A 26170-nucleotide genomic window follows, 5' to 3' on the forward strand; every position below is an offset into this window, starting at 1 on the left:
CTAGCTATCAGGAGATTTTGGAGCACTTCATGCTTCCATCTGCTGAAAAGCTTTATGGAGATGAAGATTTCATTTTTCAGCACGACCTGGCACCTGCTCACAGTGCCAAAACCACTGGTAAATGGTTTACTGACCATGGTATCACTGTGCTCAATTGGCCTGCCAACTCTCCTGACCTGAACCCCATAGAGAATCTGTGGGATATTGTGAAGAGAACGTTGAGAGACTCAAGACCCAACACTCTGGATGAGCTAAAGGCCGCTATCGGACAATGAAACTGAAACACCTGGTTTTAGACCACAATAATTTATTAGTATGGTGTAAGGCCTCCTTTTGCGGCCAATACAGCGTCAATTCGTCTTGGGAATGACATATACAAGTCCTGCACAGTGGTCAGAGGGATTTTAAGCCATTCGTCTTGCAGGATAGTGGCCAGGTCACTACGTGATACTGGTGGAGGAAAACGTTTCCTGACTCACTCCTCCAAAACACCCCAAAGTGGCTCAATAATATTTAGATCTGGTGACTGTGCAGGCCATGGGAGATGTTCAACTTCACTTTCATGTTCATCAAACCAATCTTTCACCAGTCTTGCTGTGTGTATTGGTGCATTGTCATCCTGATGCACGGCACTGCCTTCAGGATACAATGTTTGAACCATTGGATGCACATGGTCCTCAAGAATGGTTTGGTAGTCCTTGGCAGTGACGCGCCTATCTAGCACAAGTATTGGGCCAAGGGAATGCCATGATATGGCAGCCCAAACCATCACTGATCCACCCCCATGCTTCACTCTGGGCATGCAACAGTCTCGGTGGTACGCTTCTTTGGAGCTTCTCCACACCGTAACTTTCCCAGATGTGGGGGAAACAGTAAAGGTGGACTCATCAGACAACAATACATGTTTCACATTGTCCACAGCCCAAGATTTGGGCTCCTTGCACCATTGAAACCAACGTTTGGCATTGGCATGAGTGACCAAAGGTTTGGCTATACAAGCCCCGTGGCTTGGAGGTACAATAACAACATTCTTTGCAGTCAGTTTCTGTCCAGTTTCAAAAACTCCTATATTTCTAACTTTCAGAAATATCCATCCAGTGATTAACATACTTCTTTCGGTTTAGGACAATTCTGGAGAAGATGGACCAACAGAGGAAGGTCACCCCCTTGCAGGCCAAAAAAAAAAGTGGGACAATATGAAAAGGAAATATAAAGTATGTTCAGAAGTTCTCATGTCACACACAAATAAAAAATATTTCTAAAAGTCTTGTTGGTTTCTCTGTTTAGTCAACTCTTTTTTTCTTCCTTATAACTTTAGGATTGTAAGTATCCAGGGTCAGGAGAGGGAGTCAGGGAAAATCCCACTGCTGCTGTTGGCCCTGGTTTGTCTTTATGGATGAGGTGTTGGGACAGAAGTCTTCCACAACACCTCCTGTCCTAATTGCCTCCATCCCTGAGGATACTCCAGGGCCAAGCAGAGCGGTGGGCAACCAGATGGAGAAGGAAGACAGTGAGCCAGCAGGAACGGGTCAGAAAAGAAAGAGGGACAGAGATGATGGAGTTGATCAGGGAGGACATGAGGCTACAAAGAATGGACAGACTGTTTTCCATCTTAGAAAGAATGGTACTGAAATAAGGTGCTACATAAGAAATAATATTAAGTTTTGTTCAGATTGTTTCTTAAAGTTTTAAGCTGTTCTAATAAATTTCAATATTGTTTTTGTCACCAATGTATTTAATTTCCATTTGACCTAACAATACATCAACTTCATTTAAATTTCTAAACACAGTTTATTTTGAAAATTACAAATAGCACTTTAAACAGAATGTGGAAAAAAACAACATTCAAACAGATCAAGATTACAAGACAAAAAGCATAAAATAAAACTATATACAAATATTTACAATGGTGATAGCAGGATCAACCTGAGTGACCAGTTTCTGGAAAAACCTCTTGAACAGAACAAAAAGGCAGATGTCTTTCTGAACAGAAAGTCTCTGGCGATGTGGCTAAATCTCTCGCAAGGTCAGAGACTTGGATGGGAAGCTGCAACTGAGACCTGTGGTTAGTCTTTCTGGATGTGAGCAAAGCATCACACAGTGGTGCCAGCTCTCTTCAGATCATTGACCAGCTCCTCCCATGTAGTTCTGGGCGGATTCCTCACCTTTCTTAGGATCATTGATACGCCACGAGGTGAGATCTTGCATGGAGCCCCAGTCCGAGGGAGATTGACTGTCATGTTCAGCTTCTTCCATTTTCTAATAATTACTCCAACAGTTGATCTTTTTTCTCCAAGCTGCTTGGTAATTGCTCCGTAGCCTTTTCCAGCCTTGTGCAGGTCTACAATTTCGTCTCTGATGTCTTTGGACAGCTCTTTGGTCTTAGCCATGTTAGTAGTTAGTCTTCTTCTTCTTCTTGTTGGTGTTATTGGCAGTTGGCAACAAACTTTTAGTAGCATTACCGCCACTTACTGGTATGGAGTGTGGTTCGTGTCGGTCTATCTATTTATATATATATATTTAATTCTACAAATTAAATAAATAAATATATCTTACCTATATGTATATACAGGTCCTTCTCAAAATATTAGCATATTGTGATAAAGTTCATTATTTTCCATAATGTCATGATGAAAATTTAACATTCATATATTTTAGATTCATTGCACACTAACTGAAATATTTCAGGTCTTTTATTGACTTAATACGGATGATTTTGGCATACAGCTCATGAAAACCCAAAATTCCTATCTCACAAAATTAGCATATCATTAAAAGGGTCTCTAAACTAGCTATGAACCTAATCATCTGAATCAACGAGTTAACTCTAAACACCTGCAAAAGATTCCTGAGGCCTTTAAAACTCCCAGCCTGGTTCATCACTCAAAACCCCAATCATGGGTAAGACTGCCGACCTGACTGCTGTCCAGAAGGCCACTATTGACACCCTCAAGCAAGAGGGTAAGACAGAGAAAGAAATTTCTGAACGAATAGGCTGTTCCCAGAGTGCTGTATCAAGGCACCTCAGTGGGAAGTCTGTGGGAATGAAAAAGTGTGGCAGAAAACGCTGCTCAACGAGAAGAGGTGACCGGACCCTGAGGAAGATTGTGGAGAAGGGCCGATTCCAGACCTTGGGGGACCTGCGGAAGCAGTGGACTGAGTCTGGAGTAGAAACATCCAGAGCCACTGTGCACAGGCGTGTGCAGGAAATGGGCTACAGGTGCCGCATTCCCCAGGTCAAGCCACTTTTGAACCAGAAACAGCGGCAGAAGCGCCTGACCTGGACTACAGAGAGGCAGCACTGGACTGTTGCTCAGTGGTCCTAAGTACTTTTTTCAGATGAAAGCAAATTCTGCATGTCATTCGGAAATCAAGATGCCAGAGTCTGGAGGAAGACTGGGGAGAAGGAAATGCCAAAATGCCAGAAGTCCAGTGTCAAGTACCCACAGTCAGTGATGGTCTGGGGTGCCGTGTCAGCTGCTGGTGTTGGTCCACTGTGTTTTATCAAGGGCAGGGTCAATGCAGCTAGCTATCAGGAGATTTTGGATGTGCTCTGGGACATCATGTCCCAGAGCACATCTGGTACATCATGTCTGGGGAACGGGTGGGCCAGTCCATATCTTCAATGTCTTCATCATGCAGGAACTGCCGACACACTCCAGCCACATGAGGTCTAGCATTGTCCTGCATTAGGAGGAACCCAGGGCCAACCGCACCAGTATATGGTCTCACAAGGGGTCTGAGGATCTCATCTCGGTACCTAATGGCAGTCAGGCTACCTCTGGCGAGCACACGGAAAGAGATGCTACCCCACACCATTACTGACCCACTGCCAAACCGGTCATTGTCGGGTTTAAACAACCTAAAATACTTATAGCATCGCAAAAAGAAGAGAGAGAGACAAAGAATTAATTATATACTCGAGTCGAGGAGAACAGTCAAGATGTGTTCAGTTACAAATCTCGCACCGCTCTGAACAGCATCTGCCTGTAACTCTCTTTTTATTATCTTTGGGGGACCTTATTTACAAAAACATTGTTCTCTAAAGGATGGGAAACAACAGCTGCATCGTAAACAGGTCATAAACTCCTTTATCTTTTAACAACACACTTCCACAATCTCTCCATCTTCCAGGATCAGTGCATCTTCTGGTTAGCGCAATCAGCCTTCATCTTTATGACGTCCTCAACTGGACCGCTTCCTTCCCAGCTCCATTTATGACCATTGCCTGCAGACAACTCACACATCCTCACACAAGCATCATGAATGGTTATAAAATCAAATAGTCAAATGAAAGAAAAGGAAAATAATATAAGATAAAAATAAAAACTATATACAATTTTTCCAACAGTCATGCTGAAGGATGTTGCAGACAGCAGATCTCTCTCCACGGTGTCTCCAGACTCTGTCACGTTGGTCACATGTGCTCAGTGTGAACCTGCTTTCATCTGTGAAGAGCACAGGGCGCCAGTGGCGAATTTGCCAATCCTGGTGTTCTCTGGCAAATGCCAAGCATCCTGCACGGTGTTGGGCTGTGAGCACAACCCCCATTTGTGGACGTCGGGCCCTCATACCATCCTCATGGAGTCGGTTTCTAACCGTTTGTGCAGACACATGCACATTTGTGGCCTGCTGGAGGTCATTTTGCAGGGCTCTGGCAGTGCTCCTCCTGTTCTTCCTTGCACAAAGGTGGAGGTAGCGGTCCTGCTGCTGGGTTGTTGTATGGCCTCCTCCACGTCTCCTGGTGTACTGGTCTGTCTCCTGGTAGCTTCTCCAGGCTCTGGACACTACGCTGACAGACACAGCAAACCTTCTTGCCACAGCTCACATTGATGTGCCATCCTGGATGAGCTGCACTACCTGAGCCACTTGTGTGGGTTGTAGAGTCCGTCTCATGCTACCACGAGTGTGAAAGCACCACCAACATTCAAAAGTGACCAAAACATCAGCCAGAAAGCATAGGTACTGAGAATTGGTCTGTGGTCCCCACCTGTAGAACCACTCCTTTATTGAGTGAGTCTTGCTAATCGCCAAAGATTTCCCCCTGTTGTCTTTTCCATTTGCACGACAGCATGAGAAATTGATTGTCAATCAGTGTTGCTTCCTAAGTGGACAGTTTGATTTCACAGAAGTTTGATTTACTTGGAGTTATATTGTGTTGTTTAAGTGTTCCCTTTATTTTTTTTCAGCAGTGTATATATATATATATACATATATATATATATATATATATATATATATATATATATATATGTACACATACACACCACCAGAACATGACTACTGTTTGCAGGCAGGTATAATATTATAGATGTGATTAATGTTTGAGGGGTATAACTAATTGTCATATTTTGTGAGCACCATCTTCTAATTCTGCATATTTCTGATTACATCCTAGTGATGTGGTCCAGCCAGCCCTTTAAACTTGATGATGATGTGGACAGCGGAAAAAGGCATCACAAACATCTGCAGACCACCTGTGTGATCTCTACCGGGTCTAGCTCGCCTCACCGCCGGTAGGACTGGCGAAGCAAACCGGCAGTTACTATGGTGGGAGCGGAAAACTCCGAACACGTCGGAGCACGTTTGAAATTAAGCGATGTCTTGATGAATCAAGCAGATTTTTCACATCTACACAGTTATATTCCCGCACTAAAAACTTTGTAAAAGTTCATTTGTGTCACAGAAAGTGTAATTTGTCAGTTTACTCACAGCTTTTGTCACTGTGGTCCACCATGGCTGCCCCTCTTTGACCAAACTACTTCGCCCCGCAATGAATCATGGGAAAAGATGGACCGCGAAGGATACACACAAGTCATCCTTCAAATCGGGCAAAAGAAGGACACATTTGTCGGCAGCATCTGACAGACCTAACGCGCCGCGCTGTGACGTAATCAGCCCACAAGTACGGACTTGGAAGGATCCAGCCCCTGAATTGGGACACACCCTCGGCCTGCACATGGATCCTCCTCCTTCCTGTATATTGACCAATAGGAGAGGAGCTGGAGAGAAGAAGGCAGCCCTCCTCATTTGCATAATGATGCAGAAATGCATACGGTAAAGGAAAAAGAGAGACGAGGAAATGTCAAAAGAACAAAGGCATGTGTAAGGAAAAGGAAAAAGAAAACATTTACATTTCTTGATGAAAACGCATGTGTAAGGAAAAGGAAAAACAAAATATATATATTTCTGCTTTAATTTTAATTTTGTCAGGATCGGTCCTCCATACTAAACCACCAAGAAAGAACTCTCAAAACCAGACACTCAGCTGACAGGCTGGGCGCGCTCCTGCAGCAAGCTCCTCCCCCTCTCGCTGCTCGCTCCTTCGCGGGGACGCGCCGATCTTACCCGATCAGTTTTTGGCAGACCATCACTTTACGGCACAACACCTGATCATAAGTTTTTTTAAATAAACTTTATTGGAAAAATCCTGACACAGTAAATGCTTTGTATATGTTGTGTGCAGTAAGTGTAAATCATATATATATATATATATATATATATATATATATATATATAGAGAGAGAGAGAGAGAGAGAGAGAGAGAGAGAGAGAGAGAGAGAGAAAGAGAGCTGGATACTACACTTTTCGATGAAGGTAATCAGATTTCCTGTTCCATCTTCCTCCAGCTCCACATAACAGTTCAGAGGGGGCGTTCACTGCCACCTGTGAAAAGGTGCAGCTGCTGCCCATCTCCACAGTATCACTGTCCATTTTGTGGGCCTGGATTTTTTAAACCCACAAAACTGTCAAAGATCAAGATCCATATGAATGGTCATTTTAATAAAGCTGTTTCCTGTGGAGGTATGGTGTTTATATTTACTGTCATTTTAATTGTGATTGTTTTTTGATTTTTTTACATATCTGTGTTGTATTTGTAAATATGTGTCATTTGCATCTGGTAAATATTGAAATGTAAATATTGGTTGTTAAATATGTATCAAATGTCACCTTTTGATATTTCAGATTACACCATTCATAGATGTGGACTCAGTTGCAGGAAACAGCAACACTTTCATTGTTTGTACTGTACAGCTACAATACTCAGGAAAAGAGACCTCAAAGTCCATCTTTCATGCTGCCACATAAAACATACAAGAACTCCTCCAAGCCCTTTTTCCCCTGTCCTGGAGCAAGATTCTGATAATCCTGCCTGGGACCCAAACCTTACAGTGTCCATCCCGACCCTAAGCCCTAAAACATTAAATCAGAGCCTAAGCCTTCCAACATCTGCCTTGAGATCCAGTTCTGCATCCTTTTTCAACGTTCCAAGTTGCACAATTGTTGACAGTAGCACAAAGGTAGTGGAGGTGCTTCCTTTGCGGCTGACACAGATCGTTCTCTATATGCTTCCTCGAGACCCTCTAGTTCCCACATGCTTAGAACAACCCCTCAAGGTCGCGCCCCGTCGCTCTACTGACCATGATGGCATCAGTGCAGAAGAGAATCATATAAAGATGAAGACCCAGGACCATGGCTATGGTTGCAAGCTTGTTAATGCAGAAGTTAAAAAAGTAAGTTTGCTTTTGGAGCATTATGTTTTTTTGTTTTGGTACATATAGTGTAGTTTTGTTTGCTTTCACTATGAAGCAGCTTTGTTTCAGAACAGTGTGGCTTGAGACTACATGACAGAAATGTTGCATCAGATCCACTCTGCTTCCAATAATGCAGTACTCTGTATCTAACTTAGTCACTTATGCACATACTTATCAAAGCAGTAAGAGTACGACCAATAAAAAAAATAATTACCTTTTGGAATCCATGTTGGAATTTTTGCCTAACCTCAACGAAGAGCAGACGGTTCACATCAAAGTTTTATTTAGTTCACAGGAGAAATAATTAGACCAGATTTGTTTAGCAGTGGAGGAGCATGGATGTTTTGTCTTCGTTTAAGATGGCTTCAGAATAGACAAGCCATTTGGATTAGAGAACTTGAGGATACATTATCCAAACTCCAAGAGGCTATCTCCAGGCTAGCTGCTAAAGTTTACAATTTGGAAGATTGGAGCCTAACACAATGGTCATTCAAACACAACATTTGTGGGCTGCATTATTTCAGTGAAAATTAATTTTCTCCCTAAGTTTTTATATTTACTTTGGTCATCACGGCTTCTGTCCTTTAATTTGTTTTGTAACTGTGGATTTTACCATTTTATTTTACATTTGGAAGGGCAAACACCCTCAAGTATCTAAGATGCACTTACAGAAAGACCAAAAAATCTGGCATTCTCTAACTTTCACTTCTAATAGAAGTCAATAGTCCTACTACTGGGCTGCCAGTGGAGCTGGATTTGGTTCAGAACATTTCCATCATCTTCTACTAGGTTCCCTCTAGGTGTGGACTCAGATCAGGAAACATTTCAGTTTTCCACTTCATAGCCTCATAGCTCTGGCAAGTTTAAGAGTTTCTTGGCCTGCATCCATCAGGCAAAGGTCTAATCTTTTTTTTAATTATTAATTATTGATAGCAACTTCTGCTCTTCAAACAAAAGTTTCCTTAGCATAAGGAACCTTTGGTTTTCAGACGATGTTTGGAATTTAGTCCTTACTTTTGGTAAATGCTGCATCACTTTGTGCCTGCCACCCTGGCCATATGTTTTGGGTGTGCAGTCCATTAGCAAGTTTCTGGAGGTTCTTCACACCCTGAAAATGGTCAGTGATGGGTTCTCCCTGAACCCATCACTTGCTGTCTTTGGTGCTGTAGATGAAGAAGATATAGGTATAGAGTGTTAGATGATGAGCGGTAACTCTTTAAATAAAGAGTAATGCAACTGCAGCATCGTGTAGTGATCAGTTTCCTCTGGGCTTTTCTGTGTTCCCTCAGTGTAGGATCATGGTGACACATCCAGCATGGCAGCAATTGGCACTAACCATCTCCATGTCTTTCTTGTTTGTAGGTGTGAGACTTAATCACATAACAGGTTATCTATGTACAGGTCATTTTATATATATTTGTATATTTAATGCCCATCCTGTGTTATGTGTGTTTTTTGTATCTCAATCTTGATCTCTTCTTTTGAATGGTTGTGTGGGCGGCGTTTTGTTTTGTGTATTTTTGTGACTGAAATGTAAAACCGAAATACTTTGGGGCTTAAGTCACTGTATAAAATGATTTACTTGATCCATTCTACACTGTTTCTACATATGGAGAAATATGTCTTTGATTTGAAGGTAATCTGATTTCCTGTTCCATCTTCCTCCAGCTCCACATAACAGTTCAGAGGGGGCGTTCACTGCCACCTGTGAAAAGGTGCAGCTGCTGCCCATCTCCACAGTATCACTGTCCATTTTGTGGGCCTGGATTTTTTAAACCCATAAAACTGTCAAAGATCAAGATCCATATGAATGGTCATTTTAATAAAGCTGTTTTCTATGGAGGTATGGTTTTATTTGCATTTTGTGTACATAAAAATACCTGGTAAGGATGTGTGGAAAAAAAAGTTATAAATAAATTAATAGTAAAATTTTGGAATAAAAGCAATTATTCCTTAACATGGGGTTTTTGTGCTCACCAAATAAATTGCTAAACTTAAAATTTTGATTTCTATAAAATTTTCAAATTGTGAGCTTAAAGGCAACTACAATGAAAGGTACATTTATTCCAAGCCTCTTTGGTCTCTATCTGTATATGTGTTTGCATTTATATACCGTAAATATTAGAATGTGTGTTGGATATTAAATGTATTCATTTCACCTTTTGATTTTTCAGATTACACCATTCATAGATGTGGACTCAGTTGCAGGAAACAGCAACACTCTCACTGTTTGTACTGTACAGCTACAATACTCGGGAAAAGAGACCTCAAAGTCCATCTTTCAGTCTGCCACACAAAATATACAAGCGTTCCTCCAACATCTGACCAGGAACCAGACTCGTTCTCCTTTGGAGCCAAGTGTCCATGACCCAGGCCAATAACGTCCTACCAGAACCGCAGTCCTAAACTGCCTGTCCTATACTGTCTTGTCCAGGGTGTGAGTGAGCGCATGCCATTGAGTACTATGTTGGTTTTCTCCCCAGATGTGTGACTGTAAAATACAATTGCTATTATTTTTGTTCCAATATTAAGGTTTTTCAGTTCTGTGATATTTCGTTGATTTATTTTTTTCTTAAATAAATCCCCTTTTATGTGACATCTAGCTCCTGTCTTCACGCCATCAGGTGTGTTATCAAAAAGCATTGCCATATTTTTTCCTGAACCTAATAGGTTTGCATAATGTTAAAGTTATAATGAAAAATCAAAACCTTTCCGTCTTGATGCACATGACAGGGTTGCTCCTTTAGTCTTCTGTTATTTGATTTATCTATTAAATTCCTGCCAGATACTTGGCACAGTCAGGACATTTAGACAGTTCACGTTGAATGTAAAGTTCGCTGTATGCTGATGATCTGTTACCATTTATTTAGAATACCCATCCTTCATTACATTCTGTGTTGTGACTTTCTAACAGGGTGGAAAATCACTACTGGGACATGTAAAACATGGATAAAATGGCAAACAGGAAAAAAAAGTTCCACCAATTTAAATTGCATAATGAGATAAAGTTAAGTCTAGTTTATCAAGTTATTTAAGAAAAAATAAAAGTTTTGGAATCATATGGCCTAAATTTACTGAGAAGGTTTATTACTTTGCACTGCGGACATGATTAAACTGATGCATTTTATTTATGTTCAAGTTATTGAAAACACTTAAGTGCATAATCAAAGTACTTTGTTGTGGATAGTTGGCACATTCAATAAAAAATCTGCACAAGAAATATGCGGACACAAAATGTTGCTGCAACAAATAATCACCCATATAGTGTGTATGTCTTGAAATAGAAAGCGACGCCACTGCAGCAGGTGGCAGTGCAACGTTTCTGCTTTGAAAGCATCAGGAGAAGAAGTCTCAGTTTATAGACGTAAACACTCCGCGGTGACCTGCAGCGGCAGCGTTTCCTGTCACATCATGTGTCTGTGAGGGAGCCTCCTGAGGCAACATGAAGACTCTGAGGTTTATCCATTCTCGGCTGCCTCTCGGCCCACGGAGCTGCCACAGATCTGCAGCTTCCTGCAGACTTCTCCCCGCGTCTCACTGCCGAGGACACCCATCCATCCTGCAGTCCAGGACTCTGGCGCTCTCTGCCTCCAACCTGAAGAACAGGGATGACTTCGGCAGCAGTTCACATACAGAAGAGGAGGCGGAAGAAGATGGTGACTTCCTGGAGGAGAGTGAGGTGGAGGAGCTGTTCCAGCAGCAGGTCCCTGCAGGGATCGGACAGGGACACCACAGGGTGTTCATCGTCCACCCGGATGTGAAGTGGGGAAGCAGGAAGCAGTATCTGACCACCGGTAACGAGTCCAACATGCACCGATGAGACAGGTGGGTCTCAGAGGGTTTCTTTACTATGTGTCCATTTACAGCTGAGCTGATGATGGCTGAGGCCGAGGGGCTTGTGAACACGCTGGACAACTGGGCAGTGGTGGACAAGGTCATCCTCTCCACGAAGACACCAGAGAAGAAGAGGATATTTGGGAAAGGCAACTTCCAGTTTCTTACAGGTACAATCATCCTCTCTAAACCTGAGCATCAGGAGGTCTGATGGGAATTATATCTGACTGGTCTGTGTTTTCTGCCCAGAGAAAATCAGGCAAACAGTGGGAATCACAGGTGTGTTTGTGAATGTGGACCGCCTGTACCCTCTGTCTGAGGTGAGACTTCGTAGAACCGAAGGTGCTGAATGACCCGTTTCATTTACTGATGCTTTATTTCTCCAAATCCATCCTTAGAGGGAGTTTGAGGAAGCTTGGGGTGTAAAAGTCTTTGACAGGTACTCGATTGTTCTCCACATTTTCCGCTGCAACGCCAGAACCAAAGAGGCCAAGTTACAGATCTCGCTGGCAGAGATCCCCTTATTAAGGTGATCACTCATGTTCCATCGTGTCATGTTTGTGCATCAGGGTTCCTACACAGGCTGGGTAACTGTGGGGAAAGAAAACAAAGTAAGGAAAAATATGTGTATTTCCAAGCTTTATTCACTATCCCTTTCTAAAAAGTCACTGTATCCATCCATCGATTTGTCCATCATCTATTCCTCAATTCATTTATCCATCAATTTTTTCCAATCATCTCTTGGTCCATCCATCATCCATTTATCTATACATGTTTCATCCTTCCATCAGTTTGTCCATGAGCTTTCCATCAATCCATCCACCTGTCTTTCAGTTCATGCACCCTCCAATCTTTATCTTTATCCTTATCCACCCTTTCATCCTCTTCCCTTCAGTCTCTACAGGTTTCAGTATTTAAAGCATGAACAATGTAGAAATATCCGCTATAGATTGGTAAAGTTTTTATTTAGACTTTAAAAATTGACCATAAACTGCAGAGAGTTCTGGAAATTGGAGTTTGGAAAAGTTTGGAATTTGGACAGGAAAAGGTATAGGACCCCAGCTGCATTTAGCCACATCTTTGTTATGTTATATCTGTGTGATTTTGTGGTGCCTTACTGTGGAAAAACCTACTTTGTGTTCCACCTGCAGATCTCGTCTAAAAAATGAAATGGCAGATTTGGATCAGCAGGGTGGAGGATCGAGGTACATTGGAGGTTCAGGTGATGCAGCACCCACAGCGGACAGTCTGCATGTTGTTCTGGCTCAAGATCAGTTTCACCTTCCTGATTGGTTCTTCCAGGAGAGACGCTGTACGAGGTCCAGCAGAGGCTGCTGAAAGAGCGGGAGATGAAGATTCGCTTCTCACTGGAGAAACTTCGTAAAAAGAGGCACCTCCTGCGATCTCAGCGAAAACACCGGGAGTTCCCCATCGTGTCTGTGCTGGGATACACCAACTGTGGTGAGAGACTGGAAACAGATCACACTGGCTCCTTTCTGAAAGTGTTGGGACATTGTTTTCACATGGCTCCATCCTGATCATATCTGTGACTCAGTTTTTGTACCTTTTATCTCTGTCTGTTCAGGAAAAACCACTTTGATCAAAGCTTTAACCGGCGACAGTTGCCTGCAGCCCAGGAACCAGCTTTTTGCAACCCTCGATGTGACCGTCCACGCGGGCCAACTGCCCAGTCACATGACTGTGCTGTATGTGGACACCATCGGCTTCTTGTCCCAACTTCCACACCAGCTCATCGACTCCTTCTCTGCCACCCTGGAGGATATTACACACTCAGTATGGAGTCCAGTTTACCTGTTTTTTTTTACACACGCTGGAATAAGATGCTTTACACGTTGCACATGTTTGGGCACGTCATCTCTTAGTATTTACACAAAGAAAAAATGAAAATGTAGAGCATGATCTAACTGGAAAGCAGAGAAGCAACAGTTTTGTTTCTGCAGCTAACATAGATAAACATTGATCATTTTACTTATAACAACCTTTAACATTTATTTCTTGTTATTCTGATCCAAAGACTTGAGCAGAAATATAGAATAAATGCCTGCTCTTCTCTGGCATCTCATTAAAAGGACTTTAAACTATAGGAACTGCATGATATAAAAGTTTTGCTCATGCTTATTTGTTATTAGAATAAAGAAAATATTCTATTAAACTCTGTGTTACTACCCAAACATGCAAAAAATATAACATGTAATCAGTAAGTCCTTGCTACGTCTAAAGCTACAGTCGGATAAAATGCGCAGACAAAGTGAGGATGGTCCAGCCTTGGAACTTCTCCACATGTGGTCACATTGCGACCACAAACTGTCATGTGTTTCATTGAGATTTTGTTATAGACAAACAAAGCAGTGAATAATTGTGCATTAGAAGGAAAATCATTTCAAGTTGTATGCACGGCTGCAGGTGTTTTGGGGTTTTGTCTCCACCAGCTGTGCACATCTAGAGACTGACATATTTTGCTCATTCTTCTTTGCTAAACATATCGAGTTCAATCAGATTGAATATCTGTGAATCTTACTATTTAAGTTCTCATATAAATTATCAGTAGGATTTAGGTTTGGACTCTTCTAAACATGAATATACTTTGATTAAAACCTTTTTATTGTAGCTCTGGGTTTATATTCTCTGCTGAAAGGTGAACGTCCACCCCTATCTCAAGCCTATTGAACAGGCGTTTTCCCCGGCCCCTGTTGTAGTTAGCTCCATCCGCCTTCCCATCACATTTGACAAACTTCCCAGTCACTGCTAAAGAAAAGCATCTTCACAGGATTATGCTGCCACCACCATGTTTCACTGTGGGCATAATTTTGTGCGCAGTGTTGGTTGTGTTATCTGTGGATCTCTGCACCTCCTCCAGAGTTACCCAGAGCCTCTTGGCTGCTTCTCTGATTGTGGCTCTGTTTGCCTGGCCTGTTAGCAGAGGTTGGTAGTAATTAGTTACATTTACTTAAGTAACTAATTTGGAAAGAAATTACTTCCAGGAGTAGTTTTACTGCACCAAACCTTACTTGAGTAACCAGATGTTGGTGGGTTTTGAGTTGATCCATCCTCTTTCCATGTTCCGTTGATGGATTGAACATTGCTCTGTGAGACGGTCATAGCCGGGGATAATGTTTTACAACCTAATTCTGCTTTGAAACATCTCCACAACTTTCTCCCCGGCCTGCTGTGTTCCCTGGTCTTCATGATGCTGTTTGGTCTTTTATGTTCTCTAACAACTTCTGAGGCCTACACAGATCCGCTGCATTTATACTGAGATTAAATTATACACAGATGGACGCCGTTTACTAATAAGGTGACTTCTGAAGGCAAATGTTTGCACTCAATTTTATTTTAGAGAGTCAGAGTAAAGGGCAACAAATGCATATGTATTTCATGTGTTTTGTTTTTTGTTTTGTTGCAGAAATATCTGAAAAACATCCAGTTATGTGCTACTTTGTATTGGTATATTACATCATATCACATTAAATACATGTACAAAGCACATACCTATATGTACATGCACTCCTTGAGCATATCTTTCCAAGTTTCAGTTTTAAGGAACAAAAGTATGTGAGCCTCTTAACCACATCTCTTATATTCTTTTGATAAATATTATAAACAGCACAGAGATAAGGTGAATAAACCTCCACTTAGTTTATATGAGGCACTCCCCACCCCCCAACATCACAGAGACATCAATTTTAGCTTTTATTTATGGTGCAAACATTTAGAAAGCACGGCTCTGTTATATAATGGTGTAACATGGGATTCTGGGTGTATTTTTGAGGTGTTTCTGAGTCTGTGTGGTTCTGTGTGCTCCCAGGATCTCTTGGTTCATGTCAGAGACATTAGTCATCCAGAGACGGTGAATCAGAAGGCGAACGTACTGAATGTCCTTAAGAACCTACAAATCCCGCGCAGGCTCCTGAGCTCTATGATTGAGGTTCACAATAAAATCGACCTACTTGACAAGTAAGAGTTGAGACTTCATGCTGGTCTTTGTAACATGTTGGAAGTGAAGGATCTGCTTCAGAAACTCTGGGTCCTGCTGTTTATGTAACTGACTAACAGACAGCGCCACTGCAGTCATCACATGGGTTTATTTCTTACCTACTGAAGTGTCTAGTTTATTCAAAAACAGAACAAGAAACTAAATTATAGTTAACACACATGCAGAGGAGGTTCCAACATGAATGGTGCCCTGGGGGAGGTCCTTCTCCTGGGACCCTCTAACCACCACCAACCCTCCTCCACTCACGGCTGATTCACTGGTGTTGTTACGCCCTTCACTTTGAAGCGCAAAAAATAAATACTTTGCAGAAAATAAAAACCTTTTCATTTTACAGTTTATAAAAAGACAATAGAACCCCCCCCCCCCCTCTCTTTTTGTTTTGACAGTTTCCCAAATCCCAACAGTGTTTGTGATGAAACCAGTAATCAGTGTAGGACAGTGTGGTCCAGTGGCAGTCCTTGAGGGTCCAGTGTTGTGCTTGTTTGAGATGTGCCCTTGTTTCTGCATATCTGATTTAAATCATTGGCTCAATAATGAGTTTTTCAGGAAATCCACCATTTGGATCAGATATATTGAAGCCAGGACACATCTAAACCATGCAGGACCCGAGACTTTGAGGACTGGATTTGGACACCACTCTCCAGGTTTGACCGATTTGTGTATTGCCTAATGTCAAAGAAATCATTGACAATGTTCTTTATGTCACAAAGAGAATTAAGATTTCATAGAGTCTCTGTTTAGTGTAGAATTATCCAGTTCTAGACTGACCACTATTAAACAGTTTACAGAAGATTAAAATCAACTTAGATGTCTTAAAAACACAGAAATAATCCTTTAGAGTTCAGCTGAAATTCCAACTCCAGCCTTTCTCAGTCACAGTTCTTACAGTATCCACAACACTGGGGGGCGCTCACACCACACTGTAAGCAATAGAAAAGTTGTTCTGGCTGCAACGGACACTAAACTCACTCCAACCCCCATTAAGGGATTGTGCCCCCTCCTGCTGAAATGACGCCCTGGGCTGTAAGCCATATCAATCATATCAAGAACTGCTTTTGCTGAAATGTTTTTGCGATCTAAATAGTGAACTTCTTCTTCTGTGTGTGTCTCAGTTATGAGAGCTCAGAGCCCGGTGCTGTGCTCATCTCTGCCCTGCAGGAGCAAGGCCTGGAGGAGCTGAAGAACGCTGTGGAGACGGAGATTGTAAAGTCCACAGGAAAACAAATTTTAGATCTGAGAGTTAACCTCAGCACTCCTCAGTTAAGGTCAGAAGATGAAGTTTTGTCAGCTCATTGTATTTTATTTATTGACATGAGGTGAACATGTGTCCTTGTTCACAGCTGGTTGTACAAAGAAGCCACGGTTCAGGACGTCCAGGTGAACGCAGATGAAGGCTCGGCTGTAGTAAAGGTCATCATGAGTGCCGCTGCTCATGGACGCTACAAGAAACTGTTCGAAGGTAGATGAGACAGGAGGGACAGCAGGAGCCAAAAAAAGACTGAACTCAGAACCACCAAGGGCTTAAGAAAATACTGTTTTTACTCTGCAGCGATTAAAAGATCTGGATTTACAAATCTAAAGCAGAATGAAACATTTTCTTGTAAAATATATATACTGACAGCACACAAGAGATGTTTGTACCAACACGAAGCAAAATCTTCTCAGGTAGAAAACAAATTTGGAGTAACTGATGATTTTATATACATTAAAAGAAGCTGGAAATAGAAGAAATAGAAACAGCCATAAAGTTAAAATCATAGTTAATACTGCTTTCTCATCTGGGTGGAGCTCTTCGGGCGCAGTTTGTGGTTCAACGCAATCACCAGAGAACAGAGTGGCAATGGCCCCACAAAGTCTCCTGCTATGATGTTCAAGCTGTTCAGGTCCGATCCAGGCTTCTGCTCCTCCACCCATTTCCTCAAACACTCCCAGTTGCTGAAGGTCAGCGTCCGCAGGGATTCCTTTGGATTCTTGGCGATGTAAGCCCTTGGGGCTGTGAGGTTCAGGCCGGAGACAAAGAACCCCTCTGTATTGACAAGAAAGCACTGAATTACACCTGTGTGAAAACATCCCAGGAAATCCTCTTGTTTTAAGGTTACTTAATATGCCACCCGTAAGTATTCACACCCCACAGAACCACATGTTGTCACTTTACGACCTCGCTGTATTTCATTGGAGTTTTCTGTCATAGACCAACATTAAGTACTTCATATTTGTGAAGTGAAAGGACAGTGATGCACGGTTTTCAACATTTATCAAGTGAAAATCTGAAAAGTGTGGCACGGATTTTTAACTACAATCCAGTATAAACAATTATCTTTAAAAGTCATCCAATAAGTAAATAGAGCCAACCTGTGTGTAATTTAATCCAGTATAGTATCTATGAAGGCCTGAGAGCTTTGTTGGAGAACATTGGAGAACAAATACCATCATAAAGACCAAGCAACACAGTAAAAGTGTGTTAGAATATGATTTGTATGGCAGAAAACTAATAACACTGCACATTACCCTGGACACACAATCACCATGGTGAAACATGGTGGTGGCAGAATCATGCTGTGGGGATACTTCAGTAGGGAGAGGCAAAGCTGGTCAGAGTGTATAGGAATATGGATGGAACTAAATACTGGACTAACCAGGAAGGAAACCTGTTAGAGGCTTCAGAAGACTAGAGACAGGGATGGAGATTCAGCATCCAGCAGAACAATGACAATAAACCATACAACGGTTGGAACGGTTTAGGTCAAAGCGACCTACTCAGGACAGGCGGTGCTGCAAAGAATTTACTCGAGGAACTGAAGACAACTACATACCACACTTTTCAGATTTTTATTCACAAAAAATCAAATTAAACCCTGTATCACTTTCCTTCCACTTCACAATGCACTACTTCCAGACAATGTAGTAAACTTTCTATCTGGGATTTAAATGCTCCTCAGCGCATAAACCCTAACTAATAGCAGTGCTTGCTGGGTTTGTCCTAAAACCAGGAGAGGTTCCAAATAAAAGCCTGACAAAGATGAGCGGAGAGCATCTTAGTGCAATGTCAGCCTGATTCTGCAAGCTCCTCAGGCTGTTTATTCTCTCTCTTCTAATACAAGTTTGCAGTTGAATGGGCAATATCTGACTTCATTAAGCTTCATTAGTGATTAAAAACTTTTCTCCTATTGTATAGGGCAGGGCTCAATAAGAGTGTGGTATATTGTCGCCAAAGTGGCTGAAGAAGGGCAGCAGACTGATGTTCTCCAGTGTAGCAGGTGGTTTATTTACAAAAAGAACAACCACAAATATGTACAAAAATGACTTAAACTTGAAAGTGACAAAATAAACATAACTATACTCAAACCAACCAAAATTAACGCCACGTGCACACAGCTACACTGACCTGGTCCTCCCTCCTTAACTTCTTTCCTGATCTGCTTAAATACCTTCATGCCCTTCCAAACACAATTAACTGAAATGGAATCTTCCATCTTGCAGGTATATTCCAACATGAGAAATAATGTCAAATCACTGAAGCTACTTCTATCTAGCAACAACCCTGTGTTTACTGTTTAACAATTATATCCTAACTCTAACACTTCAAAACTAATAAACAAAACCCCAAAGTTAACTTAACACTTTAACAGTTTCTTCTCCCCTCTTCACCTGGTACCTCCTGTGACATCACTTCCCTGAAACCTCCAAATACAGGAGGTTAGGCCACACCTTGAACACAGGTAAGTGGTAAAATCACTAGCTGGAACTAGGCAAATGGAGTTCATCCATTTTACCACAAAGAGTTACATTAATATTTTTACAGTTCTTTATACCCCATATTGATCCTATAAATTTACTGATAAAATCAGTTAACTGAAGATATATATTTCATAAATATTTCACAACTTGTATAATAAATTAAACTTATGTTTTTAACTTTTTTTTTTTTTTACTTTTACAAAAAGTAATTATTTGGACACAAACACGATTATGTTAGATTTTGTGAATAGACTGTGTGACAGCTAGAATTTGAAACTCGATAACTTTAGCTAGCGGTGTTATAGACTCCTCTGTCCTCAAGGGCCTCTCAACAGCTACCTGAACTAGTCCAGTCATTGCCCATATCTAACTTAGAACTCTATGTTTAAAATGGGGTTCTGTTCAGCCCATATCTATTGTCCAAATTTAGTGGAAAAAAGACAAAGATGTTGGAAGTCGGGGTTTACTTCAGCCAGTCTAAAAAAACAACGCCAATCTGACGTGATCAGATTTTTTGCCCTATAAATAGAAGTCAAATATGGGAAGTAGGGTTGATTTGAATAAATTTTTTCTTAACATAAACATAAAAGAATGGTTATAGTTAAATCAATTCATCGAAATTTTGCCCCAGAAAAAAGTGACAGTTGGGTTTGTTTAGCTTACCTCATAGAATAACACTTTTCTACACTGTAGAAGCCATGTAGGGGACCCAGCAAGCGTCAGAGGAAGGCGTTCAGGTCAGATTAGATTAATATTGAACTTTTTGGAGCTACAAAACTATAAATGCATATCACCCTGAACACACCATCCCGACAGTGAAACATGGTAGTGGCAGCATCATGCTGTAGGGATTTTTTGTTCTTTAGCAGGGACAGAGATGATGAAGGGACGGATGGTGCAAAATACAGAATAAGACAAGAAGCATATCTGTTAGAGGCGGCAAATGACTTGAGTCTGTCGTCGAGTTTAACCTTCGAGCAGAGGAAGAACACTAAATATCCAGCCAGACCTACTTATATCAAAGCATCCTCGTGTGTTAGAACGGCCTAGTAAAAGTTCAGAACTAAATCCAATTGAGAATCTATGACAAGACTTGAAAATTGGGTGCTCTGCATCCAATCTGACTACTGACCTAACCTGGTAACCTTGAAAGATTTGGCAAAGAGGAGACGGACAAAATGTATCTATGTGTGCAAAGCTGGAAAAAATGTACCTCAGAAGACCAGCAGCTATATTTGTAGTGACAGGTGGTTATACAAAGTATTGACTCAGGGTGGTTGAATACAAATGCATGCCACCATTTTCAGTTTTTGGTTTGTAGAAAATGTTGAAAAGTTTGCATCACTATTCTTCTACTTCACATTTACATGCTACTTTGTACTGATGTATCACATAAAATCCCAATAAATTCCAACAAGTAGGTTTGAGGTTTTAACAATCTCTGCAGTCTGTAGACAAACTCACCTGGACGTCCCAAGTCTTTGTTCCAGTCCAGGTAATTGATCACTTCTTGTGCTGTTTTTTTATTCGCCCACCAGTATGGGATGGCGGGCCACAGCTGCGGATGTCTTGCCACAAGCTGGGAGTCATAGGAGAGAATGACCTGGTAACCGGATGCCCATAGACTCCGCAGGCTTAGGACTGATTCCTGTGCAGGGGCAGGGTACACATAGTGAGGCGGAGCTTTGTTTTTAAAGTGTTCATCACCTGCAGGAGGAGGGAGCTGACCTTTCGGGGACACAGCTTTGAACCAAACAGCTTCTTTAAGCAGGAAATGAACAATTCATGGCGCTCATCATCTATTCCCTCAAAATGGCTACAAGCGAGGATGACAACCTCCTTCGGGTGAGAGTTTAGCCAGTAAGCAACACATTCAAGCGTTTTCTGTAGAGGGGGACAATTTATGGTGAAGGCTCTGACAAACCAAAATAAAAGCAGTTACAGTGACCTAAACTCACCAGAACTGTCAGGTGTGTGTATACAATGTGTGTGAAGTAGAGGTCATCAGACAAGTCGTTAGGTTTGTGTGCGACTCGGAGATCGAAGAACCGAATTCCCTTTGACAGCTGCTCCTCAATGCTTTTGTCCTGAAGATAAGGACAAAACACCTTTAAGCGTTGCATACCTGGCAATACGTTTTTAACCTCACTGAGGAGAAATGTTGGCCCACTCAGAATTGCTTTAATTCAGCCACTGGAGTACATTTTGTGTTTCTGGAGCCAACCAGTGGCACACTTGATGGTGAGCTTTTTCTGCTGCATGAACCAAGTCTGTCTGAGGTTAAATTTACAAATGGATGGCTTTATATTCTCCTTCAGGATTTTCTGCTAGAGAAAAGAATTCATGGTTCCATCAAATCAGCAAGTTGTCCCAGTCCTGAAGCAGGTCCTGGCCCAGACCATCACACTACCACCACCATGTTTGACTGTAGGTATTATGTTCTTTTACTAAATTCCTGTTAGTTTTATGCCAGACATGATACACACCTGCCAAAAACGTTTCCACAGAATATGTTTCCAAGAAGGAGATAATCTGATTTTTCTTGGCAAATGTTGGAAGGGTCTTTATGTTCTTTTTGGTCAACAGTGATTTTGACCTTTTTAATTCTCCCGTTGATGCTATTTTTGCCTAGTCTTTTTCTCATAGTTGAATCATGACCTGTGACCTCAACTGAGGTGGGGCCTGCAGTGCTAAAGATCTTGCTCTGGGTTCTTTTGTGACTTCCTGAATGAGCTGTTGATGAGCTCTTGCCTAATTTCAATAGGCCAGCCACTCCTTGTGGAAAATGACTCTCACTGCGGTTAACAGGAGTCCCAAACCCCTACAGGTGGCTTTGTAATCTAATCGAGGTCAAATAGTCATTTGTTCCTGAATTTATGTACATTAGGGCATGAAGAGTTGCTATTTGAGATTATTTGTTGTCAGACAGGTTCTATTTAAATGATCACTTTATCCTACAATTATGCCAGTAATCCAGTCTGAATGTAGAAAAAATATTCTTAATAACAATTCATGGTGGGTGGTTGGCTCTATATGTATATTTTCACATAGAGCCAGCTCAGTTTGAATAGCTTGTTTCCTTTAATGGATGAAATCCTAAAAACTGACTCATGTTTTTACTCAGGTTATCTTAGTCTGATACTAAATGTCGTTTGATGATCTGAAACATTTCAGAGACAAAAAGCAACAACAGTGGAAATCTGTAATGGGGCAAATGCTTTTTTCACAGCATTGTTCCACAATACATAATAAACCAGTTTTATGTGGTTTCTATCAACTCTAAACACAAACCTGTAATTTAAAAGGTAGTATTTTAGATTCACAGTGGATCACATGATCCTCCAGTGGTAATGAGGAACAAGAAGAGTCAACTCTACAGATTCTCTAATCTCTGGGGAATGTTTTCTCTGTTTGTCTGACTGTTGATTCTCAGCCTCTAAACTCTGACTTTTTGTTTTCAGCTCCTGTTCTGAGAACAAAAATATCAAACAGGACAACATCCTGCTCTATCTTTGTCTTTTTGAACTTTGGACCATCTCAGCTGCAGCTCCTCATGACACTTGTGATTTCTGACTTCATTAGACCTACACATAGCAATGCAGAATTTGAAGTGGAAGGAAAACCATACATGGATTTCAATGTTTTTTGTTTTTACAAATGAAAATCTGAATGGTGTGGCATCCATTTGTGTTCAGCTTTAGGAAATTACTAAATTTAGCAATCCACAGGATTTCATGTAGGGGTCTCAGAGCAAAGAGGGTATTAATACGTTTTACTTTTACCCTGTGCTTTTAAGTTAACCTGAAGTTAACCACAACCAGCAGAGATCTCATAACAGCCAGCACCAGAACCTGCACTGAGCCTACCATCTCATCCACTCTTCCAAGTCTGCAGATAATCAAGATTAACTTTTTAACTTCAAGAAAAAGAAACTTGGAACCAACAGAATATTGAAGGAAACACCAGGAAGAACATGGAAGGCTTGCGGATGATCTTAACGTTTAACCCTAACGATAAAAAATATCTCTGGGTTTGGAGAACGTTACATTTGTCACACTCAAGGTGATGTACTTATATGCAAAGCAGAAACTTTTTCATTCTAAACTAAGAGAAAAAGAAGGAGGAAGCTGAGCGTTGAAGCTGAAATGATCACTGGTTTATATGTAAACTGCATAAAGAGAACAAAATGTTCAAGATGCTGCTGGGGAAGCCAAACAAGCTGAAAGCAGCTCTTACTGCTGAGAGAACCAGAACAAAGGAGGCTGAGATCGGCAATGACATGAAAATGGAACAACCTCCTAAAGCTTCTGCTCTGGTCCAAACTTGGAGAAACCTGACAGACTAAAGCAGAGGTAGAAACAGGAAGAAAACCCTGTCTTTTGACTGTGCAGAGAGAAACGGTGACAAATGGAAGCAGCTATGGTGGAGTTTCAGCAAGATCTAAGTAACAAAAGGCAACAGAGGCAAGGGGTGAAGGTCTGCTTTGTTATTGGCTATTCAACAGTAAAGAAGGTTTCATTGAGAAGGTGTGGAGAAAACATTTACAGAAGGCCTGATGGTCGGACTGAAAAGTCTGGAACAGGACATGGACAAGAATAGAGACTGAAACCCTGGAAAGATCTGTCAAAAAGAGATTCATCTGGGTCTTAAAAGAGCTGAGACGATTCAGTCTAACCTGTTAAAGCTGTGGTGTGATATTTATTTGATGGTCTTTCTGCGTTATCAACAATCATTAAAAGCACCCTTGATGAACAAATAAAACTGTTAGAAAAAGGACAGAGTTGAAATGGCACCTCATGTTAAATGTCACATATTTGGGTAAAAAAGGCAACAAATGCTGAAAGTTGCTGAACAGTGACCTTCGATGGCAAGCTGCTGTTTGAACAAGTAAGGCACATAGTAACTCTGGAGGAGCTGCAAATAAAAAAAAAAAACAGTTTTTCAGATTTTTATTTGTAATAAACGTTAAGAATTATGCATCCTTTTATTCCGCTAAACAGTTATGTAATGCTTTAAGTTGGTCTTCATAACTTCTCCATAAAACACATTAATGTTTGTGGTTGTGACATGACAAAATGTGAGATAATAAAAGATCATTTGGTTAAGGGGAGTATGAAGACAGAAAAATAGAGATCCCCTTTATTAAAGATTAACTTTGAACAAGTTTGCTGGTTGTTTTTTTTGTTTGTTTGCTTCATACCTGTGTGGTGGCCCATTTAAAGATGATGGGTCTGGTAAAGCAGTAAAAAAGTTTATCCAGGAGTCGGAATACGTCCGACTCAGACCCGAGCAGGGGTGAGTTTATGTCCAGACAGTAACTCATGGCATCATGGCTCCCTGTATGAACAAGACACCAGTACAGATGGGTAGTAAAGTGTGGATTTCCACAGCCTGATTTCACAACATATGTTTTGCAAAAGCGCACAGAAGGAAAAAAAAGCTATTTTTCTCTGTTTGTATTTGAGTTGGTAACATCACAATATAGGCAACAATCAAGCTGATGAGCCAATAATGTAATAAATTATGGCATATTTGCGATTTATGACAGATTTCAACAGATTTTAAAATCTTCGGCTCTAGTTCGGCCTCATGTGTCTGAGTCAGAGTTTGACTCCAACTGATCTCCAAGCCTTGATGGTTACTGGCATGGATGGTGAAGCTGAAGGAAACCGTGACGGTGATGATGGCCATATTCAGAACTTTGTTACGTTTGTGTTTATATGCATGTTTGTTTGTAATGCATATTTGCAAGAACATTGCAAATCCTTAAAAATGAATTCTGGCCTTTCTTGTCTGCCCTGGTCGTCTTTACAAGCCTCTTCAATTAGTTGCCAAATTTTTCAAAAATTCTTGCAGTATTCTCAAATTCAGCCCTAACATTTTGCTGTATTGAACAAAATGGAAAGAAATTGCAAATAAGGAGCAAAAACATGTTAAAAAATACCAGAAGACATCAGGAGAACTAATCAGATGCCTCAAGCCTGGTGTGATGTCACCAGAAGTGTTTGGAAACCTGTTTATTTAAGGGGCCGGTTTTATCTTCCTGAAGTACTGATTTACATCAGAATAGAAACAAAGAAATAGAACAACTTATCATATCATGTTGTTCTATAGCTGACAACCAGCATCTAAGGTAATTTTAATTAATTGCCTGGCTTGTACCTTTAACATGCTGTAAATCTCTGCATCAACAAGACCAGATTTAGTGGATGTCTTGGTTCAACGTGAACAAACTTCAAACAAATGGTAGACTACAACTGTAATCAACCTAGGATAAAATAAAAGCAGTACAACAGCACAAGTATTAAACATGGCAACTTATAGAAGGTATATTTTAAGTTCAACCATTGAATAAAAGGACGTTCCGTCTCTGAATGAAGCGTTTTAAAAGGGAGAGGATTTCTAAACCGTATGTGTGAAGATAATCATTAATATCGTTTTCAAACACAATTAATCCACGTTTTTTTCAATGCAACAGCTGTTATTTTAAAGCCGGTCAGAAGCAGTGAGTGCGGACTACCAGGTATGGCCAGTTCCGTCAGAGGAATATCCCACAGCTCCTCCGGTAAAGCAGACATCCAGTCCCGGTTGCTGACATCCATGTCGAGCCGTCGGTCTGCAAGCTGCGGCTCTGAGCAGCCAGTTTTACAGTCGGTCACATGTTTTATCTGCTTCCCTTCACCTAATTCCTCAAAGCGATCGACCACAAGCAGCAGCGGGACAAGTCAAGGAGGAAAGAGAAACTCTCATCAGTTTCCTGGTTTTTCCTGACAGCATTCCGGCCACCAGAGGGCGCACGTTCAAGACAACAAGGATTCACAGAAATGGGTTCATAGTCGGTCACAGTGGTCAGTCATTTTTACACTAAACGGAACCAGAATACCGTAAACAAATATCCAAGTCCGTTTGGTTGTGCATTAAGTTGGGCAAGAAGGCCTGGCTCTCATTCCCTGTCTAATTCATCCCAAAGATGATCTACCAGGCTTAGGTCAGGAATCTCTGCAGGCCAGTCAAGCCTAACCACACCAAACTCTCTCATTTATATCTT

The 26170-nt window shown here is 41.2% G+C and overlaps 3 protein-coding genes across 3 annotated transcripts; 2 read left to right on the top strand and 1 right to left on the bottom strand.

Moving 5' to 3' along the window:
- Nucleotides 1–6614: 6614 nt before the first annotated feature.
- Nucleotides 6615–10131, top strand: LOC124874404. The gene is made up of 4 exons (XM_047375753.1): nucleotides 6615–6804; nucleotides 6967–7514; nucleotides 9204–9378; nucleotides 9710–10131. The coding sequence occupies exons 1-4, from the start codon at nucleotides 6768–6770 to the stop codon at nucleotides 9901–9903; spliced, it is 954 nt and encodes a 317-aa protein (XP_047231709.1). The 5' UTR covers nucleotides 6615–6767; the 3' UTR covers nucleotides 9904–10131.
- A 728-nt stretch (nucleotides 10132–10859) lies between these two features.
- gtpbp6 (GTP binding protein 6 (putative)) lies at nucleotides 10860–16964 on the top strand. Its single transcript, XM_047375399.1, has 10 exons — nucleotides 10860–11329; nucleotides 11402–11539; nucleotides 11619–11689; nucleotides 11768–11898; nucleotides 12521–12591; nucleotides 12672–12830; nucleotides 12955–13163; nucleotides 15196–15344; nucleotides 16497–16649; nucleotides 16725–16964. The coding sequence occupies exons 1-10, from the start codon at nucleotides 10978–10980 to the stop codon at nucleotides 16849–16851; spliced, it is 1560 nt and encodes a 519-aa protein (XP_047231355.1). The 5' UTR covers nucleotides 10860–10977; the 3' UTR covers nucleotides 16852–16964.
- On the bottom strand, nucleotides 16906–25903 carry si:dkey-66a8.7 (PI-PLC X domain-containing protein 1). Its single transcript, XM_047375398.1, has 6 exons — nucleotides 25643–25903; nucleotides 24323–24459; nucleotides 21081–21209; nucleotides 20851–21006; nucleotides 20587–20770; nucleotides 16906–17410 (listed from the first exon to the last, which is right to left on the bottom strand). The coding sequence occupies exons 1-6, from the start codon at nucleotides 25722–25724 to the stop codon at nucleotides 17145–17147; spliced, it is 954 nt and encodes a 317-aa protein (XP_047231354.1). The 5' UTR covers nucleotides 25725–25903; the 3' UTR covers nucleotides 16906–17144.
- Between the last annotated feature and the right edge of the window lie 267 nt (nucleotides 25904–26170).

This window comes from Girardinichthys multiradiatus, chromosome 9, assembly GCF_021462225.1.
Source record: "Girardinichthys multiradiatus isolate DD_20200921_A chromosome 9, DD_fGirMul_XY1, whole genome shotgun sequence".
In the NCBI taxonomy this organism is placed as follows: Eukaryota; Metazoa; Chordata; class Actinopteri; order Cyprinodontiformes; family Goodeidae; genus Girardinichthys; species Girardinichthys multiradiatus.